General features: G+C 40.2%; 4 protein-coding genes across 6 annotated transcripts in view; 3 read left to right on the top strand and 1 right to left on the bottom strand.

Annotated features, from left to right (window-relative positions):
• Positions 1-2,979, top strand: part of retreg3 (reticulophagy regulator family member 3) — a 7,867-nt gene extending 4,888 nt beyond the window's left edge. Inside the window, exons 6-9 of the mRNA XM_030793681.1 lie at positions 1-125; positions 354-433; positions 1,501-1,633; positions 1,755-2,979. The exon at positions 1-125 is cut by the window's left edge and continues 13 nt beyond it. Of these exons, the coding sequence (XP_030649541.1) occupies positions 1-125; positions 354-433; positions 1,501-1,633; positions 1,755-2,332 (916 nt within the window). The 3' untranslated portion in view covers positions 2,333-2,979. The remainder of the gene's footprint in view (positions 126-353; positions 434-1,500; positions 1,634-1,754) is intronic.
• A 4,260-nt stretch (positions 2,980-7,239) lies between these two features.
• psmc3ip (PSMC3 interacting protein) lies at positions 7,240-9,838 on the top strand. Of its 2 annotated transcripts, none has more exons than XM_030794024.1 (8): positions 7,240-7,258; positions 7,501-7,601; positions 7,872-7,961; positions 8,355-8,466; positions 8,549-8,694; positions 9,032-9,085; positions 9,449-9,508; positions 9,782-9,838. In XM_030794024.1, exons 1-8 carry the CDS (start codon positions 7,240-7,242, stop codon positions 9,836-9,838), a joined length of 639 nt encoding a protein of 212 aa, XP_030649884.1. The 2 variants fall into 2 exon arrangements, with proteins under 2 accessions (XP_030649884.1, XP_030649883.1); XM_030794023.1 differs by having other exon boundaries at positions 7,240-7,261.
• A 2,334-nt stretch (positions 9,839-12,172) lies between these two features.
• mlx (MAX dimerization protein MLX) lies at positions 12,173-19,933 on the bottom strand. Of its 2 annotated transcripts, XM_030793508.1 has the most exons (8): positions 19,886-19,933; positions 18,396-18,435; positions 17,935-18,021; positions 17,166-17,275; positions 15,624-15,726; positions 14,498-14,597; positions 12,619-12,820; positions 12,173-12,246 (listed from the first exon to the last, which is right to left on the bottom strand). In XM_030793508.1, exons 1-8 carry the CDS (start codon positions 19,925-19,927, stop codon positions 12,190-12,192), a joined length of 741 nt encoding a protein of 246 aa, XP_030649368.1. In that variant the 5' UTR covers positions 19,928-19,933; the 3' UTR covers positions 12,173-12,189. The 2 variants fall into 2 exon arrangements, with proteins under 2 accessions (XP_030649368.1, XP_030649369.1); XM_030793509.1 differs by lacking the exon at positions 17,935-18,021.
• A 2,058-nt stretch (positions 19,934-21,991) lies between these two features.
• fmnl1a (formin-like 1a) overlaps positions 21,992-27,500 on the top strand; it is a 16,826-nt gene continuing 11,317 nt past the window's right edge. The window contains exons 1-2 of the mRNA XM_030793466.1: positions 21,992-22,156; positions 26,500-26,583. Of these exons, the coding sequence (XP_030649326.1) occupies positions 21,992-22,156; positions 26,500-26,583 (249 nt within the window). The remainder of the gene's footprint in view (positions 22,157-26,499; positions 26,584-27,500) is intronic.

The following is a 27,500-nucleotide window of genomic DNA, read 5'->3' as shown; positions in this document are numbered from 1 at the left end:
GGCGGGTCCTTTGGTGCTGTACCATCGGCTGTGGCAGCGTGTGTGTGTCAGGCTGGAGCCAGCCCTGCAGTGGCTGGACTTCAGTGTTAAAGGGTACATGATGTCCAAGCCCATAGACAACCAGTGTGAGTATAGACAGTACTCTTTCTCTCTCACTCTGTCTCTCCCTCTGTCCATCCTGGCATTATAGTCGTCTGACACACTTTTTGTCCCGTGTTTAAGTTCTTTTTTTAAAACTGATGTCTTTTTTTTGTTCGCTGTAATGAATTTTGTTTGTGTACTTTGTGTATCTGGTTCGTCACCCTTTAAACTTCTGCGGGCATTGACCTTTGACCCCTGTGTCTGTGTACCAGTCCTCCGACGACCCCTCAGGAGCGGCGATCCGGACGACGCCAGCGACAGCGAGGAAGAGCTGGCCGCGTTCTGCCCGACGGTAAATCACGCTGGACCCTCTGAGGACCCCAGAGGGCTTTTTCTCGTGGCTTTTCTAAACAGTTGCCTTCCAGCAGCGCCCTGTTTAAGGTCACAGTTTACTGTGAACGTTCAGATGAAGCTTTGAGTCAGGGGTTTTGTGGAATTCCCTCAAGCTTGCAGTGAATTCACTAGTTATATGGCAAATGAAAACATGCCGCGACTGTTTTGTTAGCTTTTAGCAGTTGTGCTTATCCAAACCACATCATTCTTTATGAAGTGCAGGTAGTTTATAGATAAACAATGGAAGCACAGGTAAACACAAATCTCGGCTGATTAGTGGTTGTTAAGATAAAGAGCTGTAAGATAAATTGAGTGGTTTTAGCAGTCTGCTGTGATTAAAAGGCAAACACAGGGCCACGCGGTTAATGAGCAGTAATCCCTGCTTAGTCTTGGCAGACGCAGTCTTTTATAGCCAGATGCCGTCATCTGGTCGTATGGAGCTTGTCAGTGTCTGTCTGGGGTTCTTCACCTCTGGGATTCTAGAACCCACACGACCAATCACAGAGGTTTATGCAAATTTAATCAGTCCTGCCAATTCTATTGGTCAACGCTGCATCAAAATTCCAACCATTTCTCTCACACCGTACATTCTCTGTCTTTTGATGTTCTGTGCCCACTACACCAGTAATAGCATGAGGAAGTGCAAGAACCTTAAAATAAATCTGCAGTGTTATTTACCTGAAAATATCTGGTGATATATTCGCAGTTTTTTTTTTTTTTTTTTTTTTATTCTGTTACTGAAATCAGTGCAGTGTCTCACTAAGTTCCACCTTCCTTTCTTGGTCACTCAATATGTCCAAAAATCAGTTCACCCAAAAGAGGTGGGTTTAGTGCTTGTGGAGATTCTGTCTTTGTGGAAACCTAAATTCCATGTGTCTTGTGTGGTCATTATAATCTTAAAATTGTAATGGATTCTAGGAAATCATCTTCATAATATATAGTCGTGACAACACATGTTTCTCTGCATTCTCTCTCTTTCTCTGCATGCATGTTTCATCATTTTTCTAAATGTTGTGGTCCTCGTAGCTCGATGACGCCATCGTTGCTAAGGAGCTGGCACTCACTGATTCAGAACACTCCGACGCTGAGGTCTCCTACACGGAAAACGGCACCTTCAACCTCTCCAGGGGTCAGACGCCTCTCACAGAGGGGTCAGAGGGTAAGCTCTGCGGTATTATCGCTCCTTCAAAATGTTGTTACATGAAATGTTGTCAACAGACTTTCACTATCTGTTAAACTTTCTCTCTCTCTCTCTCTCTCTCTCCCTCTCCCTCTCTCAGATCTGGACAGGCACAGTGACCCTGAAGAATCATTTGCTCGCGACCTCCCAGACTTCCCTTCCATCAACCCTGACGCCACCCTCATGGAGGACGACGATGACCCCAGTCTTGGGCTACCCAGCCTGGGCTCCACCACCCAGTCCGGCCCCCGTCGGACGTCTGCCCTCCTGGACCTGGACTCCCAGCTGGATTCAGATCAAGAAGACCTCGACCCCGAGCTGTCCCTGGACGCCCTGAACATGACCTCCAACCTCACAGGCGACCTGGCAGGGGTCATCGCCAGCAACATGATCCAGGCGGCCATCGTTGGGGCCTTGCAACCCAAACCACCTCAGGGTCAAAGACGGGAGGGACCCCCCAGGGCCGGAGCAGGGGTCCCCCGCGGGTACCGGAAGCAGTCCAGCTCAGAGCTGGATACAGATTTGGACCTGGATCTGGATGCGGAGGACTTTGAGATGCTGGACCAGTCAGAGTTAAGCCAAATGGATCCGTCAGGCGGCTCGACTGGGAGAGGAACCGGGCAGAGCCGGACCCAGGGTTCCGGCTTCCTGTCCAACCTGCTAGGAAAGCCACAGTGAACGCTGTTTTTGTGTGTGTGCATGTGGGTGAGTGTGACACACACCGTGTGACACACACTTCAGTTTAGTTTGGAGCAAATCTGTGGTGTATGCTGTTATGTGTGTGTCAGTTGTATGTTTGGAATTGGCTGACTATCAGGTGTGTGTGTGTGTGCGTGTGTGTGGGTGTTTTGCACAGTAATTTGTGATATTAGGTCCCAGTAGCCAGGAAATCTTCCCCTGGCTTCCATTAATATCACTGTGAAGTATATAATTTTCCTTTAGTCTGATAAACGTCTCAATAGAAGCGTTGAGGGGGAGGAGTTTGGGGTTGGGGGCGGAGTCTGTTTTCCTCTCATTTCTAATGTCCGTTTTCCAAATAACCTCGCGTTGTTCGCTTGGCTAAGCAACAAGACGCACACTCGCAAATTTTTTTAAATTCAACCCGATATACCGCTTAAATTAACCAGCGTTACAAAAAGCGACATGGTAATTCAAAATGTGTGCTTTTGGTTGGACAGGCATTCTTTTTATTTTACTTAATTTATTTTTTGAAAGAAAGTTTGAAATAATATCATGCTAGGATTTTTTTTTCCTCCCAAAAGTTTTAGCTTGTTTAAGACGTTAAAAAGAATGACCTTGGGACCAATCAAGACATTCCTGCATAGATGTCGAGTCACATAAATATAATGGATAAAATATAATAAAAACAACTTTAGCAATACACAGTTCTGTATGATGTTGTTTTGGCTACGCCTATAGCCATCACAACGCGACTGTTCATACAGTTAAGACTTATTTGAGCAAATAGATGTTTGCATTTTTCCATTTTGGGGATTTTTTTAAATTAATCGTTTTGGTCTGATCAGTAAAATGTACCGTAGCACATTCTACATTCTTACGAGCGGAGAGCAAAAAGCAAGAGGAGAATTCCTTTTAAAATAGTTTTGGAATCTCGCGAGAGCTAGCCAATGTAGCAGTACAAGTCACATGCACACATAACGAAATCCCGCTCGGTTTATCGATGATTTTATATGGGTCGGTCACTTCAGCTTTTTGAATGAATAAATTCCCAGATTTATTCACAGTTTTGCTGATCGTAGCGTTGTTGAGTAGCGATTAACGATGGACGATGGCTATCTTACAGCACCTCCATAAACGTATGGTTCTTTTCCCAAGTCAGGATCAACACAAATATGTGGTCTTACTGTTCCATAAGTGTGTTGTTTAGCTTTAGTCAGGACCTCAGTCTCGTCTAAATATACAGAGTTTATTAAAGTTATGATTTCATCTTATCAAGATAGTAACTACCTACAGAACGCAGAGAGAGAGAGAGGTGTGTGTGTGTATTGTCATAGCTTCTCAGACTTCCTAGGCCCTTATTATTCAGTCAGAGAGTCCCCAGGTGTGTGTGTGTATGTGTATGTATGTGTGGTATAGTGGCTTGTCAGCTGACTCACTCTTACATTATTTTAGCTGAAAACATTAGAAATTAAGAGACCAATTTAACAGTATCACTGACACATAGCTCAAATGTTTCACATGGTCAAAGACACTCATTTAACATTGTTCAGATCTTAGTTGGGGGGAGTGTGAATCCTTGAATTGAATCTCCTGAAATGACTCAAGACCTTTTGGCTGAGTCAGTCAAGCAATTGAAGATGACACCCCCTCTCTCTCTCTCTCTCTCTCTCTTTGGAGTGTCTGAGGTGTTGTAATGAGTCTACCTCAAAAAGAAAAGGAAAAAAAGAGCCATTTGGCTGTGATTGACACCTGACTGAGCACGTTGCTAATGTGTCTCTCGGCAACTGGCTGGATTTCCCCTCGAAAACAAAACCCAACACCATCAGTCCCCACATGTGAAAATGCAAGATTAGAAGTTTTTTTGTTTGTTTGACAACACTGTGAATCCTTGAATCCCTTTTGCTGATGGGGGAAAAAAAAAAAAAACCCTCGTTCTTAAAAGCAGGCCACCTTAACTTTGCCCCCTGCCAACCCTCAGAGTGCTACAGCACCCTGTCGTAAACACACAGTTAAGACCACATTAATCCAAAATAAATGACCTTTTTATCACACCTTTATGAATATGCTTTTACAATCACGATGACGACAATGGACAGAAGGAAATTGTCTGATTTTCTTCTTTTTTTTTTAATGTCTCATTTCCTTTGTAATTTTTTTTTTATTTCATTGTAATAATGTTGACCCTTTTTCTGCCTGTGTTTTTTTTTGTTTTGTTTTGTTTGTTTGTTTGTGTGTCCTAGATGCAAGGCTGTGTAGTTGCAGCTGTCAGAAACCAGTTATTCTTTGATGGAGTGAGAAGTAGGTTAATTGTGTGCCTCCCGCCCAGTGCTGATGAATATTACACTGGCTTGCAATTCTGTGCTTGTCAGCTAATAGAGAGTGTTTTCCCCAGTCTTTCTTCTGTTCTATTGTGTGTTTGTTTGTTTCTCCATCAAGGCCCCTAAAACACTTTTCATTACCTATTTTCTTTTTCCTTATTTGCCCTTATTCGAAGCAGAATTGCCCATCTCTAGTGGTGAAATGTAAAGTGATATGTATTGAGACAGAAATTCATTTGTGTCCAGGGATGGTGCAGAGAAGTGAGGTGAAGTCATTCGGGTTTATCGTTGTGTCCTGCTGATTTCTCTGTCTCCCAGCTCCTCTCCCTTTGCACATTTATTGTCTTTTCAAATTTCAAATAGAGTTTTCTCTTTATTTTATTTTTTTTTTTTTCTTTTGCAACATTGAAAATGCAAATAATGGCTGTGTCTACACAGTAATTTTATGGGTTTTTTTTTTTCTTTTTAAACCATCCCATTGGTTTTTTGTTTGTTTGTTTGTTTGTTTGTATATTTGTTTGTTTGTTTTGTTTTATTTGTATTCTTTTGTCTCTCTACTGTCTAAGCAAGACTAGTTCTTCATAAAGGGTCTTTTCTGTTATGATGCTGTAGGCACTTTTTCACTGAGGGAGAGATTGGGAGACAGACTGTGTGATTGTGCTGTGTTAGTGTTCTTAGTTTGTACTGATCTACATGGATCAGATCCACATGGATGAAAAACAGCTTCATAGATATATAATTGTTTTTGTTTTTGTTTTCTTTTTGCATGTTTTATGATCACCAGTGACCATTTCTGCAAACCATAAACAATGCAACAGTGTAAACAATGTAATGAGAAAATGACACCTGAATCTGGAGTGAGTTTTCATTTTAAATGTTCTTTTTTTTATATGTATATATATATGTATTTTTTTTTCTCTCTAGTTTGCAGAAGAAGGTCAGTTTATGTGTTGACCGTGTGGAAAGGGGAGGGGGCGAGGGTTGGTTTGATGCTGCATTTCCTAGTTTGCTGTGATGATTTCTATCTTGTTTTTTAGCTGTTGAAGGTAGTCGCTGGATTACAAGTTGTAGGTTCTGCATCTTGTTCTGCTTTAAAGAAATGGTGCAGATATCATGATCTTGTTTCTCAAAGGCTTCATTAGACAGACATTATTACAGTTTGACTGTTTTAAAGCTTTTTTTTTTTTTTTTTAGACTGATTTATGTACCAACAAACTCAGCTTGTCTTAATGTAGTGGTCAGATTATACATAATTTAATCCAACTGTTCCATGGGTTTTTTTTTCTTTTGCTACAGGTGTCTTTTTCTTCCAGAAACTATGAAGAACTCTCAGACTGAACTGGGAGATTAGAGATTAATATGGTAGTGAGGAATTCAAAGCCTAAACCATTGTCAAACCTTTTTCGAGCCTAGTTTTGCTTCATCTCCCCAGGTTTATTCAAATAATGACCATTTTCGGCGGACACATGTCCGTTAACTCAGTCTCTTTTCACGAAGAGTGATAAAGAAAATTCAGTGTTCAGTTTTTTTTGTATCTTTTCCGAAAGAACGGAGAGTGTTGAATGTCATTATTTTTGTATCTGTGGATGTGATTACCCTTTAATAGGTGGACACACTCCTTTCCTAAAACTGTCCCTTCCTAAACAGTGTTTTTGTAAAGAGAAAGAGGAAAAAATGGTCGTAAGTAGTTGTAATTTTTTTTTTCTCAATTCAAACTCTTTTAAATCTCAGTTGGAAACTCTTAACAAAGAACTGGGGCAAACAGTGGGCTGGTGAAATTTGGGTTGATGGGTCTTCGTGAGGAAATGAAAAGGGTGCCCAGTATTTTTGTTTGTTTGTGTGTGTGTGTGTGTGTGTGTGTGTGAGTAAGTGAATGACTGAGTTGTATTGTACAGATAATGAGATCTGTAGTGATTATTAGTCCAGTGAAATCCTAGGAAGCCCTTTTTTAAACAAACACAAACTGCTGACTGTGTAAATCTGTTGCAACAAAACGACAAAAAAAAAAAAAAGACTTTTGAAGCTTTGATTTTTCTCTCTTCATCTGTTTTCATTTCACCAGAAATTTTACAGGGCGTGCTTCATTCTGCATTCTGGTATATCTCCTCTGTGTAATTGTTTTTTTGTTGTTTTTTTTTAAATATGTTTTGATGTGTAAAATGAAAAGAAATAAAGTCTCAGTTTAATTCTCCGAAATCTTTATTCCTTGAGCATTTATCTAAAAATGTATCTGCCATTTCAAATTGTGACAGTTTTACAAGACACTGAACCTGTCCTGCACTGACTGCAGTTGCCTTGGGTTGTGTGACGTTCCTTTCCTTACAGATGAAAAAAAAAATCACATGTTCACCAGTAGAGAGCAACTCAAACAATTTAATGTTATTGTCTGCGTAAATTGTACACATTAATGAGGACCATAAACTCACAAGCAGCGCTTCAGGATGTGACGTATGTAACTTGACACCCGAGAGCTGTCGGCGCGCGAAAATCGAGGAGTAAACAGACGTGAACAGAGAAACAGAAAAATACGTAATTGGAAAAAAAACTCATTTTTTGTTATTTTCACATGAACCAACATCGAGGAAAATGAGCAAGAAAGATGCAGGCAGTACGTAATTTCCAAATCCACTGTCACATTTTATTCTAAAGGTAAAGAGGAGAAATAAGAAAGGAAGGAGAATCATGGTTGCGAGTCTGCCTTAGCAAGGAATGTTTACGCACGAAAGATGTTTTAAAACCTAACAGTAGACGCCCTCATAATCACGTCTAATTGTACAACCATTTCACATCGTTTTTGTCATATTAAAGTGATCTAAGGCAATCAGTCTGATCCAACTTTGTTAGCAGGTGCTGCGATCATTTTGGACTACCTGAATGAAAAGAACCGGCCTTACAGCGCTCAGGATGTGTTCGGAAACCTGCAGAAGCAACACGGCTTTGGAAAAACGGTAAAGACATTTACAAGACAATAACGCTTCGAATCGTATGTAATCAAGCATCTTGTTTGCAAGGTGACTCCGAAACTTGACAAAACTGTTTACATGCTATCAAAGATTAATGTCATAATGTAGACATAGACGTAATAACATGTCCCACTTTGTGTAAAATGAACTCTAGTTAAACGCAAAAATCAGTCAGTTACTTGTAAACGATGGTGTATAGCGTGATTGCAGTTTGATTTTGCTTGTATGTGTCGGCGACGTTCCATGATACAACAGGCAGTGGTCAAAGCCATGGAACAGCTGGCTCAGGACGGAAAGATTAAAGAGAAGGTCTACGGCAAACAGAAAATCTACTTCGCAGACCAGGTAAGCCCCCCCCCCCCCAAACCGTGAACTAACCATCGATAACTTATCAATCGTATTAATCAACAGCAGAACTGCGTAAAGGCCATAACGCAGTGATAGAAAGACCAAATAAATACTCCGGACCCAAGCCTTAACTCTAAGTCTCTTCCAGGGGATTGGAGTTTTTCTTTGAATACGCTGGTCTCCCGCTCTTAAAACAAAAGCTGTGTTATAATGACAAAAATGACCTGTGAGCTTCACAGTTGTCTGTGTTTTTGCCTCAAAAATGTCTTTAGATTTAGGGTCAGTGGTTTGGTTGAGTTGTTGTATAACTCTACTATAACTGTGTTGGTGTCCTGATCTTTATTACTGTTGAACAATGAATGAACAATGCAGTGATGTTTTTCCCTCTAGGCACAGTTTGCAGATGTGAGTGATGCTGAACTGAAAGAGATGGACAATCGTATCTCTGAGCTTAACACACAAGTACAGGCAGTATTACAGAACTGCAGACAATTGGATACAGGTATGTGTGTATGTGTGTGTGTGTGTGTGTGTGTATTTGTTTTCTTTTATCTGTTCCTTCATTCCCTCCTGTCCTCTCACAGAGCTGAAAGAACTCAACAGCTCCTTAACTACACCGGAAATGATGTCAGAGATTGAGGAACTGAAAGCGGAATGTGCCGGATACAGAGAGAGACTGCAGAAGATCAAGACGGCGACAAATCACGTAACTCCCGAGGAAAAAGAAAAGGTAAGAGGTCAATCCGGGTATGTTGTCATGACGACCTGCGGCAGACGCATCTGCATCATATTAGAAGCGAGTCAAAAAACAACAACAAAAAAAAAACACTGAAAGGAATGATGAAATACACTTTCTAATCTTAAAATAAGTAATGTGAAACAAATTTGCGAAAGTTTTAAAAGAGTACTTGACCTGTTTTCCCATCAAAAAAAAAGAACATTTTTTTTACAGTCTCCTTGTTTTCCTAGTTATATGAGCCACCTTCATATTGGCATGCCACTTGTTGTGAAGGATGAGATGCTATCTGGAATCTGTGCTATCAGAGCTGATTTTTCTCGTCCTGCAGGTTTATAAAGAGAGGAATGTTTACGTGAAAGAATGGAGAAAGAGGAAGAGACTGGTAAAAGCCTCCCTTTGTTCCTCATATTCCACATACACACACACGCACGCACACACCACTCCATACACAGAGATGTCGGGCGGACCAGTCAGAACTGTGCGTGCACATACAGCAGTGTACTTGTAATAGCGTTTACAGTGACTATGCGTTGTTCAGCCGCTGAACTTTCACTACACGTTTGCCCTTCTGAATTTATTTATTTGTTTATTTTTTGACTGGCAAAGTTACGGCTTTGTTTGTTTGTTTTGTTTACGGCTCGAAAATCTATTGAAGTGCTTTTGCAAAATGCTGTTTGTCTATAATGATAGGGAAATGCAGTTGTTACCGTTTTATTTTTTTTTCCCCCGACTTGTGCCCAAACAGGCGTCGGATATGATGGGGGCTATTTTAGAAGGCTACCCCAAGAGCAAGAAGCAGTTTGTGGTGAGTCGTGGCAATAAACCGTTAGCTTAATGGGAGAGTCACTGGGAAGCTAAGTGTGGGATTTTATTTATGCTTTGGTTAACATCAGAGCGGTTACAGATTGGACACGGAGTGAGAGGTAACTGATTCCCCAGCAAGAACTCTGAAATCTTGACCTTGGAATATTACTAAACTTTTTCTTTTCTATTTAGTTATTGTACTAAATAGCTGACATTGCTAAATTGGAACCTGTATGTATGTATGTATGTATGTGTGTGTGTTTGTATTTACCAGGAGGAAGTTGGCATAGAAACAGATGAGGACTGTAAGGTGACCTTGCCAAGTCTCTGATGTAAATGACTGATGCTTATCAGTGATCGTTTGCGGTTTCGGTTGCCGTGGAGACATCTTGTGCCAGAGTGCTTGCGATTTGAGAATGATCGGAAAACGAAACAGCTCCCTGGTAGACGCTGCTGCCTTATTCACAAACCTGTTTGTGTTTGTTATTTATCCAGCTTAATTTATGTGCTACAAAGACGCAAAGACTGTGTGTGTGTAAATGTTGGACGTTTATTTTCCAATTACAAATTATAAGCCATACAAAAATATTTGTAATCAACTTTTCTCGTCTGTGTCAGCAAACACACATTAAGAACATAATACAATTTCATTTCAACAGCACATCTGAAAAGTATTTCAAACAAGCGACATCACCATCTCCTCCTCTTTATGGCTAAGAACAGAAAAACATCCCTTTACAAAGAAAACAAAACGAAACATAAACAACAGGTCAATTCAGCAACTGTGCCATGATTTTTTTTTTTTTTTCTCTTTTTTTTTTCTCCAAAATGACCTGAGGGTGCATGTAAAGGCATGATCACATTTTCCTGAGTTTTATCAATAGTAAGTTTTTCGAATCTTATTACTGATAAAACGAAAAAAAAAAAAAGAAGAATTCCTCATTTTAGTTTTTCTTTGATATTACATTCTAAGCAGACAGAATGTTGCTTTTGGTTTTGAGATTCAGCAGTAGAGAGTGATTTTGTCAAGAACTTAAACTATCCTGCCGTGTCTTTGTGCTTGAACTGTGTCATGATTAATACAAAAAAAAAAAGTTCATCCATGAACACACACACACACACACACACACACACACGCAAATGCAAATAACTGAACGAAGCATTGACCCACACAGAACTGTACAGGACAGAACAGAACCGAGTCGTCTTCAAAACACTGGTTAAGTATGTACATCACCACCGTACAGATCATGGAAATTCTGAAACTCAAACTTTAGTGTAGCATCTTTAGTCCAAGATTAAAACTGCTCAGAAATCAGGAGAAGCAAAAGAAAGACCAGGGGATTTTTCTTGAGTGGTTGTACATGTGAGATAGATACATTATATATATATATATATATATATATATATATATATATACACACACACATATATACATATACATATATATATATATATATATAAAATATGTGTGTGTGTGTGTGTGTGTGTGTGTATATATATAATCTTTTTCACAATCTTTGGCCGCAAAGTCTTTGACAGAGAGTGCCGTCATCGAAAGAGAAACTGAAAACCTTTTTTTTTTTTCTAACCAAACACGGTGAACATCTTGTTGTCATGACACTGTTTTCCAGTGTGGCCAAAAATAAAAGGCACTTAAGTATGGTTTGATGGCTACTTTATTTGCTAAAGGCCAACACTAACTGCACCGTCAGATTATACCATAACATTCAAAGACAAAAAAAAAACCCACTTAGACTCTCGATGGGGTTTTTTTCCCCCACTTTTTTTAAAACTCCAGTTTCCCTTTAAATCATAAAGAAGACAGTCAGGCGATATTCTATACTCGCGTAAAGTTACTCATCTTAAGCGGTGTTTTGAACAACTAACAGGAGAGGTAAAGATTACTGTGTCTTCACACAAAAAACTCAAAACAAAATAACAAGACAGACTTGCACATAATGGTTTTCAGACAACATATCACAATTCATATTGCCCACAAAAGTATGTTTGATAAGAGGTAAGCAAAGTGTCTCACACTCTCTCTCTCTCTCTCTCACACACACACACACTCTCTCTCCCTCTCTCTCACACACACACTCTTTCTCTCTCTTTCCCTAAAGCACAGAAATAGGCAGACGTGAATACACACCCTTTTAAAGAGACAGAACACTGGTATCGTTGCATTGGGCTGAATGCCCACAAAGCTGGGCACAGAAAAACACTGAGGGACTAAGATGTGTTCAAAACACTGCAACATTTTGGGTTCCTTTGACATGTTTTGGTGCCTTCAACGTAAGAATTTTACATTGGGCTCAAATATACAACGCCTTCATTCTTCTATGGCTGACAAGCAACAGAAAATATGGCTCTGTATTCCGCTACAATCGTCCTTAAATGTTTGAAGGTTTTGAACACAGCCCAGTCAACAGCAGCTGCGTGTGAGAGGAGCCATAAACAGTGGTAATGCTGTGACGTCGCCCACTCAGCTCCAGCCTCTGTTTGCGTGTTGATAAGTAAGAGGTCACTCGGGGTTTGGACTCTGCATTGGGGGTTTGGGGGGGGGGGGGGGCGGAGTTTGAGGGGTAAAAAGTATAAGGGTGTGATTGCTAGCGCACCCTGAGAGCTCCAGGTAAGGAGAGACTCCAAATCCAACCCCCCCCCCCCCCCCGCTCCAGAGTTTCAGTAAATCTGCCCGTTCAGCTGCCTCAGGACCCCCACCACAAACTCCCGCAGTGTCTGAGAGAAGAGGAGGAAGAGACGGTCACATACACACATCATAAACAAACCGACGAATGAAAGGTTACCTACAGAGCTGGTTTCCATGGGAACAGGATGGCCTTTATTATTATTATTATTATTATTATTAATATTAATATTATTAATATTATTACTATCACAGTTCCTTTTTGTGGCACTAGAGATATGGAATTCACAGTACGTTTGCCGTGCCGTTATTTCCCGTCGGGCGACGGTGTACCCAGCTAATCGGCCGCTTTGACCGCAGGACAAATTTGAAATGCATTTGAGATGCCTGGGTTTGCTGAGTCAGTGAATGGAGGTGTGTGTCGTGTGTTGTAAGTGAATGGAGGTGTGTGTCGTGTGTTTTACCTGGGGTTTACAGTGCTCCTCGATCCAACCGAAAACGCAGGCGGAGAGCTCCTGGAAGCTGCTTACGGACACGGAGGCGCTGAAGGACTGAAACAGAGAGTCCATGATGTTCTGGAACACTCGGAATTTGACCTGATCTGAGACCTGGTCGTTTCCCTGCTGGGGATTATTTTGGTGAGCCTTCACGATGTGCTCGTAATTCCTGAAGGAAAAAAAAACACACATACACACACACATGTACACAGTATGAGCAAACACCTGTGAGAGGACCCCCCCTTCCACCCCCACCCCAGTAAATTAATAAACAGACCAAAAAAACAACCCTGAGAGAACACAGCACCCCCACAAACACTCCACAAATTTCCATTCAAAAACCTTCATATACATACACACACACACCCTGAAGATCCTCCTTTATACCACCCTCAGTTTAGTTTATTCTGAGATTTTGCTGGGTGAGTAATAAGATACGAGCGGGACATGCTCCGTTTTCCACACGCCGCGGGGGAAGAGGCATCACAAACCCTAGCCGATAAGGTAGGTCAAATGGGACTGGTTCCCAGTTTGGGGTTTGGCATTGTTATCTCTGGTCCAGCAGCAGGAGGAGCAGGACTGAGATAAAACACTGAGGGGTCGAGATGAGCTCAACTCCTGGCCTCATACAAGCTTCTGTCTTACACAGCTCACCAACACACACACATTACCCAGACTTCTAAAACTGCACAGCCCAACCCTGTACTGATATGAAAATGCAGTAAGATATGATATATCTTGTGTATATATATATATATATATATATATATATATATATTATTTTGTTATATTTTAGGGGTTGCACAGAGTATTCGAGCACTCGAGCAGTTACATTATTCCTCGAGTTTCTACATTAACATCGAGCGCTCGTTAATGGCGTGACGCTAGATCACGCACGCACTCAGTTTCCAGGTAGAGCCCTTGGTAAACAAGAGGAAGGATCGCGACAGCAGGGATTAGTCCTTACATTGTGGATTATCGAATAATGATAAGAAACACTAATCCCAAGGGAATGTCAAGAATCCCGAGGGGAAATTATAGAATATGCGTATACTTTATTATTGTAGGCTATTTCACTGTGCAAATCTTCTTCCCCACCTGTTGTTGTGATGAAATAAACATGCAACAATCGTGAGTTGTGGACTGATTTCTAAAGGATGCCTCTAACATGGAGTCTGTCATACAGTAGACCAGGCGAATACACTAACGCAGCTAAACAAATTAATGTTGTTAAAAAAGCAAGCAAACATGACTAATTTCATTTTTAAGTCACTTAGGCTTACTCACGATGACCAAGTGTCCCCGGATTTGCAACAAAAAAAAATGAGCCACTATATCTCACACATTAAGGACACTGAAAAACCCCACTTTGTTGACTGGACTTTCTATCTTTGGCTACTGTAGAATGTTGGTAACATTAACGTTAAAATATTGTCAGTATCGTATATACTTCACCATCGCGCAAGGTAAAAACAAGTGTTATCTTCATATCATATCATTAATATGCTTTGCTCTCTGTGCTGAGACTAACCCCATCAAAGCTGCATAGTCTTTTAACTGATGCACAACACCACCCACCCCACACGACTAGAACTGAGGAACATTTAGACCTATACTTCTTTTAATCATAATAATTATTATTATTATTATATTTAACTGGGTGATGGAAGTCAGACGGTTTTAAGGGGTTTTGCCCAGTGAGTTACCATGTCTTTCACAAGCATTACTGTCGGTTAAAATCAGCCTAATGAACGGAGGGAAACAGTACATGTTCTTTCTTTCTCTCCTTTGTTGCTTCATAATCACTTCCTGACGCCCTCCCCCCCCCCCCTGGCCCCACTCTCACGTTTTCATGATTTTCAGAGCCATGACTTCCTTCCTCAGCGTGGACACCTCCTCCTCCTGTTTCTTCTTCTCTTTGTGCAGGAACTGAATGTAGTCGATCGCTACAACACACACAATCGACAAATCACTGACCATTTAAAGGGTCTTAGTTTTGTCAAGTCAAACTAGTCTCAAAACCACATAATTAAATGTGAAAGCTCTCTTTTACACACACACACATTATGTGTGTGTGTGTGTGTGTGTGTGTGTGTGTATATATATATATATATATATATATATATATATATATATAACAAACACACTACTACTATGTTGACGTGAAATAGGTGGAGCACTCTAAGTTAATTCTCTTCAGCGTTATGGTTCTTCCCTATGGAAGAAACATTAGAGATATGAGTCCTCATGCTTACGGCAGTTGGGAGGGTCAGAAAGCTATGCTATAAAAGCCTGGACAGTCCTGCTGTGTATCCCAGTACAGACTGACTTATTCTGCTGTGTATCCCAGTACAGACTGACTTATTCTGCTGTGTATCCCAGTACAGACTGACTTATTCTGCTGTGTATCCCAGTACAGACTGACTTATTCTGCTGTGTATCCCAGTACAGACTGACTTATTCTGCTGTGTATCCCAGTACAGACTGACTTATTCTGCTGTGTATCCCAGTACAGACTGACTTATTCTGCTGTGTATCCCAGTACAGACTGACTTATTCTGCTGTGTATCCCAGTACAGACTGACTTATCCTGCTGTGTATCCCAGTACAGACTGACTTATTCTGCTGTGTATCCCTGTACAGACTGACTTATTCTGCTGTGTATCCCAGTACAGAGTGACTGATCCTGCTGTGTATCCCAGTACAGACTGTCTCATCCTGCTGTGTATCCCAGTACAGAGTGACTGATCCTGCTGTATATCCCAGTACAGAGTGACTGATCCTGCTGTGTATCCCAGTACAGAGTGACTGATCCTGCTGTGTATCCCAGTACAGAGTGACTGATCCTGCTGTGTATCCCAGTACAGAGTGACTGATCCTGCTGTGTATCCCAGTACAGAGTGACTGATCCTGCTGTGTATCCCAGTGCAGAGTGATTTATGGGATATAGTAAAGCGTTAAAACTGCCTTACTCTTCTGCAGCACCGTGGCTTTGCTCATCTTCTGTGTGGTCATGGCAAACTCAGACTGCTGCTGACAGGTGGGAACGATAGCCTGCAGGTCATCATAGCCTTTCTGTGGGACAAAACACACACACACGCGCACAAACACACACACACACACACACAACTAAATTTCACATAACTTTCTCTCTCCGTGCTGATTCACAGGGTAAGAGATCTTACCCATTAGGGGTTAACAGCTTTGTACCGAAACCAAGAACTGGCGGCTCTTAAGGGAACACATATTCTTAGCACAGAGCTACACTCCACACCGTTTGTGCTTTTGATCATTAAGCATAACATTATTGTAATATGAAGCCGATATGGCTTTTTGTTGTTCATTTCTGGCTGTGAGAAAACATATGCGCTGTGGTCATCATTCAGTGTGCATATGCTTCGAGAGAGCAGATTATTACGACAGCTTCAATGACAATACGGGCCAAGCGGCCATTTATAAATAACAAGAAAAAAAAAACATGGTGCCATTACTCAAACCATACATAAATTGTATTGGAATATATGAATCTACATAGACGAATACAGCAGATCTAATCTCTAGGTTTCTCTACGTGCTTAATTTTGTTTCTTAAACTGAAGTGGATGCGTATTAATCTGAAAAAGATCAGAGAGGCTGGTCATCCGTTTGCAGTCTGCGTATGTTTTTTTCTTTTGTTTCTGCTGAAATGGCATGTTTGAGCCACATTCCCGTTGTTCATCTGATTTTTTTTTTTTTTTTAGAACTTTAAATAACCGCTCATCAGGTGTAGTTTTTTTGCAGTAATTTTTTTTTTTTTTAAAGAAGAACCTTACTGTAAAATGTCCTGATGTTTTACTATTTCATTTCTATTTCACTCTCACTTTCTGACAGGCTTTTTTTTTTTTTTTTGCTTTTTGTATTAAATGCATTATTTTTGTGTAAAACTTGTGTATGTTGAAATAGAGAGAGAGAAAAATGTATGAGTTGTACTGTTTTGAGTTTGTTCGATTTACTCTCCAGCCCAACTGTGATACAAACCGGGCCGCTGTCGCCAAAATACGGAAAAAAAAAAAAAAAGAAAAAAAGAAAAAAAGTTACAAACAAAACCGTGAATATGGTGAAAACCGTGAATAAGGTGAACCATTAAATCTCTACTATTCACCAAAAGACACAAACAAAAACATTAGCCTGACCTGTTCTGAGAAACTGACCTGTTCCATAAAACGTCCCTTGTTATCAGGGTGAGACAGGTCGAATAAAATAATTAACCTTGTACTTTGAAGTCTTTGTTCAAGTTTGAATTGGCGGTGATCTCTTCTAACCTGAATAATGTATGGACTGATTCCTGATATGATTAACTTTAAAAAGCTGTTACAAGAACTCAGCTAAGACATTTAAGGGGCCGAGAGGAACGCTACCCTCTCTTACTCCATCTTTCAATGTCACCCAAACGTTTTTTTTTTCCCTGTTATAAACTCTTTCTTTGTCTCTCTCTCTCTCTTTTTGTTCCCTTCCTTCAGACTCCCCTCACACACCTTGATGGCGTCTCTGCGTTTCTGCTCAGCCTGTGTGTGTGCTTGCCTCCTGCGGTCTTTGTAAGAGTCTTTGTAGGTCGCCTCATGTCTGTAGTCACTGTCTTCATCATCTGTGTACGCAATGAAAGCAGTACAGTAGTCAATGGAAAAAGCGAGGATTATCGAAAGAGGCGGGCAAAAGCCTTGAGTGACACTGAAATCAGCAAGTGTAGGAACGCTGACCGTTCAAAGCACAACCATAGTGAACCGGACCTTTTGAAATTTAGCAACAACAAAGTATAGCAGAGCCCAAATGCAAAAACAGGGACATAAAAACAGATAAAAGCAAAAGTAGTCGTTTGATTTTCTTTTTTTTTTTTTTTTAAGTCACATAGATCTAATTTCTCAGACATAAGTAAAGCTCAATTCTTCATAAATCTGCATTTTGAATGGAGAAACATAATTAATTTTTTAGTTCATGACAGTCTTCGTTAACTTAATTCAAAATCAGCCTTAATCTTTGTTTGAATGAGCTACGCAACACAATGAAGAAAAAGTCGTTTGTTATTTTGTCTTCATTATCAAAACCTTGTTCTGCTGCCGTGTGGGAGACACAACTCATATCATACACAAACATAAACTATGCATTTGCAGCAAGAATTACGTATAGAGACTGGTTGAAAAGACAAAGGTGTTTCTAAGCAAAAAAAAAAAAAGTCAAAGGGTAATTGTTTAAAAATTACTTTTAAATCAAAGACATCGATATTGTATGAACAAAACAACGGTCCACCTGTGTTCGGAACGGAGGAGGCACTTGTAGATCCGATACTGTTGGCTCTGGAGACAACGGTTCCCTTATGCGGGTTTTCAGCAAGAACTATCAGACAAAAGTCAAAACACAGGGTAAAATCAGTTGAGTTTCATTATTACACAGTTCAATACATTCCCAAGACACAAATACATTAAAAAAACAGAGAATAATGACGAGGAAGAGAAAGCGGTGCATTCAAAATGCGTTGTGCTACATTTCAGTAAATCTAGTTCGTTTCCATAATAAATGTTTTGGGTGACCAAAGTTATTATGACGGTTAGCATCTGAAATTAATACAAAGTATAGCCCCCTCACTACTACTTTCTCACTACAGTAATTAATGTGATAAAAAAAAAAATACTAATTATGCATATAATATAAACTAAACTGAAAATATTCAAACACTAAGAAGTTATGGTTTGCATAGTAGTAATACTTACTGTGCTCAAAGCCGTTGTCACTAAACGCGCCGTCCGTTTGCTTGGACATGGTGGGGAGTAGTGTCAATGGAGAAAAGCCAGGTGAATATATGAAAACAGCGACAACACAACCGAAAAACGGGGGGGGGGGGGGTGTTATCAATGAATTATTCTCTTGGAGAAAGCTGTGTGACCCATCCAAAGACGACCTAGATATATCCCTCCATCCACAGTGGATATGAGCTAGACTTTCTTTTACCATATTATGTAGGACACCTGCCCTCCCTGCAGCGACATGGCCTCGATAACTAATTTCCCTTTAAACTAACGTTGAACGTTACGACGATTGTCTAAGTTTATATGTTTGATGATCCCCAGCCCACATCCATTTGAGTAGACTGATAAGATGTGTAACTGTCAGACGAGCTAGGTTAAATTAAAAGCGCAGTCACATGAAGCGTCACACTAAACCAATTAGTTAAGAACAGATGGACTTCAGAACACACTAAAATACCGTATCCCCCGCATAGACAATACCATAGAAGTATGTAAAGAAGTGAAACCGTGAAGGTTACTGGCGAAAAGAGTAAAGAAAAACAAAACTGTTAAGCTGTTCGGTTAGCTAACTATATAAGTCTGCCAGAGAGTGGGACAGAGTAACATAGACGAATTCCCCTTAAAATGTAGAACTAGGAGAATGTGATGCATGGTCTCTACGTAAGCTTGAATAGCATAAAGCTAAACCCAAATGACAAACTACTGGTTAAATTACTCTTAGCTCAGCTGTAACTTAGTTGAAGTGAAAGTTTGCTGTATTAATAAATAATGGCGTTACTTACATTACTAATACTATCTAAACATGCTGTTGTCCAGTCATAAACATCTCCACTTTAACCTATCAAACGTTGTGAGTTCGATTAATTTTATATTTTGCGTAATGTTAACAAAGAGGGTAGCTATGCTATAAACACGTTAGCTATGCTACACTATCTGTCACAGTGCCATTTAGCCTAATGTTACTCAACTCACCGAAACTTAGCCATATTCGGAACTCTTAATAGTACAAAACAGAAGACGACTCTGTTAACTTTCCAATCGACAGTCAAAGACAACCAATACCCAAGCTGAAAGTTTGTTAAAAAGAAATAACTTACTTGGGCTGTATTCATCTTGGCGATACTAAGCTGGCTAGTAGATAGCTAAACCAAGCTACATTACATTTTAGCTTTATGCTACTCACAGTTACCGTATAAGCTGTATATGCTAACGCTAACCTCTGTTGACTTGCTTGTTCTTGTTTAGCTTTGCTGGCTGGAAATTTCTTTGGCTGGGTTTCCTTGCTCAGACACGGACTGCAAGATTGCAGCCAGTAAAAAAAAAGCTTGACTGAACGACATATTTTTTATTGATCAAATTCACTAAATAAGTAATCAAAGAAAAGGTAATGATGAAGTCCAAAACCCTACCCATCTTATCAGTATACGTTATTTTAGTTAACTTGTTTGGCTTACTTTGTTCCACGGATCTTCGGGGGAAGCGCTAAGTTCCGTCATTTTTGAATAAACACAATACGCATTATGGGAAGCCAACATTTTTGGTGTAAACAACGGCCTCTAGCGTAATTTATGCGACATATCATCACTCAGTTCCTTCCTACCTGTTCAGGTGATTTCCTTGAGTTCAAATGAAACGTTTGCGCTCTTATTAACTTATGAACGTATACGTATCCTAATATGTTATCTCCGAGTAATGTCTGTCAGAGTTGCCTGGGACGAAGCGGTGGTACATTAAAATGGCATTCTGTATCCCACTAAAGGTAAGATTAGAGTGTTAAACTTTATTACCTAAAAGGTCTCGATTTACAGTTTCACTTCACTTTTATGAGTTATGTTTTGAAGTTGTTGTACCGAAATCTTTGGTGTTCTCTGACTGACATGCGTTTAATAAAATGGCAGAATAATTAATAAATTTACATTTGATGTCTGATTTTATTTATATAAAGGATACGAGGCTCTGCAAACAATATCAAGATCAGCGTGAATATATTTAAAGTGTTAACTGTCCGTCTCGTAGTGTAACTTGTCTTTGGTGAGTACTACTCGTATGAACAACATTTCGGTTCAACATATTCAGTAACTGAAGGCTGATACACCGTCACTTCAGAGGACTAACGATTCTCGCCACGGATATGTCCAGAAAATAATTTCTGCCTGTAGATGTCGCTGTTGTATTTATGTCATTGCCGAGAACTGGCACTTTACGTGGCCTTGGTATTGCTTTGTGGTGCACAAATAACCTCCCATCTTAGTGTCATCTATAAAATTGTATCAGCAAAGTGGACTCTATATGCACGTATCACGTTTACAGTGAAATGTTCTCACGAGATTTAGAGAACTAACTGAATAGAGTAAGGCTCTCTGTGACCAAATGTTGCAATAGGTAGCGTGATGCTCGTATGGCGTAAGGCGAATAAGGGTCACCGTTCTTTGTCAGCTCAAAAAGGTCATCTCTTTGATTTAACAGTATTAGTCTCCCCCACATCTTTCAGAGTCTATCTGTTTGCTCCATAAGTCCTTACTTAATGTTACTGTTACCCACCACCACCCTAAGTTTTTTTTCTTTCTTTCTTCCTTTTCTTTCTTTCTCTCTCTGTATCTATATGTCAGTTTTTTTCTCTCTCTCTCTCTCTCTCTCTTGTGTTCAGGAAGCTGCAGCTTCTGCTTTTCTTTGTGGTTTTGCTCTTGCAGTTTTGGTCGTTCTCTTCCTCTCTTGCCCCTCCCTCCACTCTATAAAGCGACTTTTTTTAAAAAGAAAAAGCAAAGACAGTCTCTCTCTCTAAGTAGGCATCTCTGGATGGTTGAACATACAATGGCTTTTGCAGAGGGAACCACCTGAAACCTTGATCAGACATCGGACTTGGAGTGGATTAACCAGAGCGGAAAGAGAAAATGGTCAAAACACGCACACACACACACACACACACATTCGCATCAGCAGCTGACATAGAGTCTCTTCAGCTTTGTGCATCAACCATGTTGTCATACTGAGGATCTTGAAGAGCGAAAGTCTTTGAGTTCTGGTGGACTACAGTCGTGTTTGATTTCTGGAAGTTTCAGCTTGGCAGATTTCTAGTTTCCTTATTATATCGGACTACGTTTAAGTTGTTTTGTTTTGTTTTTCGGGTACACATGTGGTTTCCCTCCATTTTGAAATGCAAATGATTACTCAATTGACATTGTTTTTTTCCCTAGAGTTAACTTTTCAACTTCTTCTACCGATGCTCTTTTTGCTGGGGTGATACAAGATTACCAGCTTCTGGAAATTCTACAGTTTAGCTTACACAGAGTTTTTTTTTTTGTTTTGCAGTTTTAGTTTTTCCTGGTTGTTTCAATCTCTTGAGTTTTTTTTTTTTCCCCCTTGGTCTGGGGTTGACTGTGTGACTTTGAAAGGGTTTCCGGAACAAAGGAGAACACTCGCTATCTCCTGGAGATATTTCAGTGTTTGACAGAGAACAGTCGAATCTGTCTGCGTCCGTTACAACGAAAGTCTTCACTTTGAACTGTAGTTGGCTATTGTTGGAATAGTTTAGTGTCCTGGCTTTCCTACAGAGGTTGGTCATGGGTAACGCAGCAGGAGGACTAGAGCAGGTGGAGGGACAGGAGACCCGGGGCTCAACCGGAGGGGTCAACCGTACCCCAACCACGCCAAAAAGGAAGAGCCCTCCACCAAAACTGCCCATGCCACCTGAAGAGGAGCTAGAGGAACGCTTCAATGTGGTATTGGTGAGTGAAACACACACACACACACACACACACACACACACACACACACACACACACACATTGACTTAGAAAGATTGCAATCCAGGTCTTTGATTTGAACCAAATAACCTTACTGAATAATGCCTTAATGTGTTACTTTAGGACTTGTCTGGCCTGAGACATTTATTTAAGACCAACAAGGTTAAATAAACCTTAACACATTTAGGTGATGGGGCAACTGCTATGTAGAGCCTAGTTTAGAGGAACTGGTTAAGTTGTGCTTTCAAATTGGGCAATTTTGAAAGAGTCACAGGACACTCAACAAGAGAGAAGTTTCAAAAATAAGTTCAGTCAATATGTAGAATATTCTTTTGAGCTGTTTGGTTCAGATAAATCTTACCTGTTCTGTTGGTAAAATCCATTATATTAAGTCGGTTGAAAAACTCAGTTACATTATCATAATACTGTACTATATTATATCCAGAAGCTAAGGCATGTGTGTGTGTGTGTGTGTGTGTGTGTGTGTGCATGTGACAGACATACCCCTAGGGAACACACACAGTTTCCGAATCTTCCAACTGGCACTGCTTCTTTCCCTTTTGTTTCACATATGATCAAATGAGTGACACATGTGAGTGTGTGTGTGTCAGACAGGAGGATTAGGATGATGGCCTGTCACAAGCTGCATGTGGACTGGAACATAACAAACTTCCTCTCCATACTCACTATTCTCATGATGAGGAGAGGGAGAGAGTGTGTATGAATGAGCGGACGAGTGCAAACGTTTGTGAGCGTGCATTAGTTCCTTGTGACATGTCTCGACTCTTTCCACACGCACACGCTCGCCACCCAAAAAATGAGGTCATCACGAAAATGACAGACGCGTGACTTTACTCTCGAATTTTTAGCACGTTTTATTAGAAGTGGCACGCTGCTGCTCCTCCTCAAGAACCTAACTGCATTTGTAGTTTTAGCATCTCGTGTGAGTTCCAGTCTAAAGAATACGATCATCCCACTCGTCGGTGTACTCATTTGTTTATTATGCTGCAGCGACATCCGTTTTCTGCTCGCTGTCTTTGTGATGGTCTCTCAGTACTGAACCAGGCGTAGCTTCTCCACCCCGTCCCCACCCATCAGAAAGCTGCTCCGTCTGTCACGGCAGGTTCTTTTCGCTTTCTGAAGTGTACATTTGGCGGAAGCCGCAAACTGCCTGATAGAGCAAACACCCTCGGTTTCCTCGTTTGTCACTCCACCCTTTCCTGCGGACCAGAGTAGCTGGAGCTCTGGTGTTAGAAACGACCTATTGGCAGGTGTTACTGAGCTGTTGTAATCCAGTTTGTCAGTGGTACACTTTGAGTTCATTCAAAGCCACAGTAGGTCTCACTGAGACGAACACGGGAATCACGTAGAAGATTATAAATAAGCAATTTAAAAAGCCGAATGCAGACATACATGATGTATGTCCGGGGGGGGGGGGGGGCCAAATTAAATAGACATAAATGTCCAATTCCTTTCACGCTTAAATCTGAGAACGTGTTAAATGCTGAAAATGTTTCACACATTTATTAAGTTTTGAACCACGTTCTATACATTTCTTTATGGATTATTATATATTTATAGATATATTTTTCATATACATTTAATAAGTGTTAAAAAAAAAAAAACATTTCACACTTTTTTTTTTTAAATCTGAGAATATTCAAGCATTTATGAAAATTGAAAGTTGTTTATCTTTATTAACGAAAAATCTGACAAAAAATTCCAGTTTGACACGTCACACAGATGGTGCCCCTGAATACTGCACACGCCAAGCAATCTGCCCCAGCCTTTTTCCATAATCAGCAAAACACATACCAGTTTCTTTGGTGCAACGTGTGATTGTGTTGTAAACGTGGTTGGACTTTGGTTGCTCTGATCTGGTCTTTGGCTGGTGATTTTTAGAACCACAATTCTGCCGTCACGTCTTGACTGAACAAGCATTTCCTCTCCACCTCTACATTATACACTGTGTCTTCAAAAATACATATTGTCAAGTTTAACCATAACCTGGGGCATCACTAAGGTATCTTCTGTGTTAGGTTTGTAGTGCCCTCTCACCGCTAAAACAAGATCCACTCTCTGAATTTTTAATGAGTTCACTATTATTAAAAACATGTCAGACAAATATTAAACTGTAATTCAAAACATACCCTTAGATTTGGACCAACTAGTGTTTTTAGCCTTATGTACAACTTATTTATTGTCTGTGTCACTTATTACTATATATTATTCAGATATTATGATTTATTTGTATCACTTATATATTATTGGTCTTCCCTCTTTTATGTTAAAGAAATGCTATGAATGGGTATTCGGAGCACTTTGCTAGCTGTAATACCTGAGTTTCAGAAATGCTAACATCAGTGTCTTTACAATCAAAAACATTGGGAGTAATACAGGCTAAGATTTGAACTAGCTTGGCGTGCTACAAAAGTTTCCCCATCAAGCAATGCTAACTGATAGAATCACGATGTTTCAAAGCCCGTGAAATGCATCGTGTTCCACCACAGACATGATTCTAAGAACAGAGTTCAACAGGGAAAAAAGAGACAACTTTCCATGAATATATTGAAGCATTATAAACAGTTATTGATTATTCCGTCGCAAACTTGCCATCATAAACTTACTGTTTCAAACTTCTGAACATGTCCTGGAGTAAGAACAGGGTGGGGATGTGTTAGCTTTCTGATGCCTTCGATCGAGAGAGAGAGAGAGAGAGAGAGAGAAAACACACTCATATACGCCACAAGTCCCTCTGTGGTTCACTGTAACCAGCGAAATGAAGACATCTATGTAAAACATATCCATTAGTTAACGACATGAAAACACCAAGTCACAGATGAGGAAAAGGAACCGCGGCGAACGTCACCTGTGGTAAAAGGCTGTGGCTTTTTTTTTTTTTTTTTTTTGTGATTTCATGCTCAAACATTGTTAACTGATAACAACCAAGACATATACTTATTTACATCGTTTCTATGGTTTTGTCAACTACACCTTGTGTATCCAAGAAGCGACCCAACAGACTAGAGGAGGTCACCAGTCCATTGCAAGGCAGACACACAGACAAACACACTCACACCTAACTGGAATATCTTTGGACTGTGGGAGGAAACCAGAGCAGACACGGGGAGAACAAACTCACTGGCTGCCCAGCCGGGAATCGAACCCGGGACCTCTCTGCTGTGAGGCAACAGTGCTACCCACCGCGCCACCGATCAATAGTTAGGTCAAAGGTTATAGTTCATCTTTGCAGAAGCGAATGTCTTGCTACCCCTCCCTTACATAGTTAAACCACTTCACTAGACACTTGGCCATCACCTGCATTATTGACCTTAAATGAAGAAGTTTGCTATGGAAAGTATGCAGACTGTAACATAAAGAAGTAATACACATTGTTTGAGAATTGAACTGAAATTCATATCATGCCATCTTAATTAAGTTAAAGCTGCATCAGTGAAGAAACAGCAGTTTTATGAGTGTAAAAATCAGTTTTCTTAAGGTAATGCTGGGCTTACCTAGGATGACTGCTGATGTAATAACATGATAATTAAATACGTGCATTGAACCTAAGCACCAGGGTGGCAGTTCCAGAATGTTCCATGATTGAAAACTGATGTTAACTCCAAAGGCATGTTACACACATGTTGCATATGTCTTTAAGAGTATATTACACATGATTTACTGATGCCAACTTATTGTTTTAGCTTCAGAAATCGACAAACTTTGGTTCTATTAAAAAATCACATGTATAATACACAGGGCAGCGCACGAATATTCTGTTTGTCCTGTAACTCGAAAATGTCGCCTGTGCAGCTTGGTGAAATCTGAACACGGGCCAACGGCACTGAACACATGCGGTGGGGTTGATGAATGTCACAAATCTTAAAGTTGTTCTAGGGAACCCTGACAGTGCTGAATGTGTGTTCCATTAAGTCATACACGGACTTTTTCAAAGGCTGGGCCGTTGCCACGGTAACATCGTGCCATTATTCTCAAGCACCCAAGGGTAAAAAAAAAAAAAAAAGTTTTCATTTAAAAGGAAAAAAAAAAGGAAAAAACAGAGGAAAACATCCTGAGGTGAAACTTTAATGTTTTAATCTGTCTCATTATACACAGGGAGTGCATTTTCTAGCCTCACAGTTGAGCAAAAAATGTGTGTGTGTGTGTGTGTGTATGTGCGTGTGTGTGTGTACGTGCATGTGTGTGTGTGTGTGTACGTTTGTGTGCGCGCGCATGTGTGTGTATCTGTGTGTCTTTTGAAAATGGTTTCATATCACATTATTATATTTTTAGGCTTGACTCCCTCTCGATTTTTCTCTCCCCAGAGTTCCATGAACCTGCCACCCGATAAGATGAAGCTTCTTAGTCAGTATGACAATGAGAAGAAATGGGAACTGGTCTGTGATCAGGTAAAACTTCACACTCTGTATCAGATAACCAAAATTACAATGTTTTTGACTGACTCAAGGTCAAGTGAGATCCTGAAATCAACTCATTCCATAAAATGTGCTATGTGCCAAAGGACACATAGTTCATAAAAACTCAACTTGTCAGGGTATAAGAACCAACTGTTCACTTTTTAATCCAAGAATTTCTTTTTCCTCTTTTTGTTTTTTTGTTTTTCTTTTTCTCTCTCCATACACGGTTATCCCATGCTTGGCAACTCGCTCTTTTTTCTCTCATCCACGCAACCGACCAAAATTAGCAGTTGGCAAGCAGCACCAGACGGTTCAACACATCTTTTCACACTGCACACGAGTGCCAGATTTCAACCCTAAATCCCACATGTAAACTTTACCCAACAAGATATAGTGATTACCCCCATTAACCTCAATTTCATTCTAGATTTGGTTAGACTTGTTTACCTTCCTGATATTCGTAGGTGAATGATGTCTAACAGTGGGTGGGGGTGACGAATATTTTGAGGCGCGACATCGTCTCTTGGGGTTGAGTCTTCTGGTAACCACAAGTTCACGTATCGGGGAGAAACAACTCTTCAAATTGTGTAACAGTTGTGTAGGATTTCCTTTTTTTGAAAAAATCAAGTGTGAAAGAACATAGCTGGACCATTAGCTGCACTTAGACCAAAGAGAACAGTCATCTTCCTCTGTGGTCTAGTTCTGCTTCTAAACACATTCCGAGTGATGAACCTGTGAATGAAAAGGCTATGGGAAAAAAATAAGTATCTATTTAAATGACCATATAGGAGGCAAAATAAGTCAACGCCATATTTATTCTGAAGGGATTTTCTCATCAAAGCGGTATTTAGATGTTACTTTTTTCTTGGAATCTGAAATTGGATCATTTTAAGTTTAGAACGGACGCA

The sequence above is a fragment of the Chanos chanos genome, chromosome 16 (genome assembly GCF_902362185.1).
Source record: "Chanos chanos chromosome 16, fChaCha1.1, whole genome shotgun sequence".
Taxonomy (NCBI): Eukaryota; Metazoa; Chordata; class Actinopteri; order Gonorynchiformes; family Chanidae; genus Chanos; species Chanos chanos.
The sequence above is the reverse complement of the archived record's forward strand: the minus strand, read 5'-3'. Positions and strand labels throughout refer to the sequence as shown.

Coding starts and splice junctions, on each gene's coding strand:
- psmc3ip (XM_030794023.1), top strand. CDS start 7,240: ATGAGCAAGAAAGATGCAGGCA. Junction 7,262..7,500: donor GAGCAAGAAAGATGCAGGCA/GTACGTAATTTC, acceptor CTTTGTTAGCAG/GTGCTGCGATCATTTTGGAC. Junction 9,509..9,781: donor AGAGCAAGAAGCAGTTTGTG/GTGAGTCGTGGC, acceptor TGTATTTACCAG/GAGGAAGTTGGCATAGAAAC.
- mlx (XM_030793508.1), bottom strand. CDS start 19,927: ATGACGGAACTTAGCGCTTCCCCCGAAGATCCGTGGAACAAA. Junction 18,022..18,395: donor TGACAACGGCTTTGAGCACA/GTAAGTATTACT, acceptor TTTGTCTGATAG/TTCTTGCTGAAAACCCGCAT. Junction 12,247..12,618: donor AGGAGCACTGTAAACCCCAG/GTAAAACACACG, acceptor CTCTTCTCTCAG/ACACTGCGGGAGTTTGTGGT.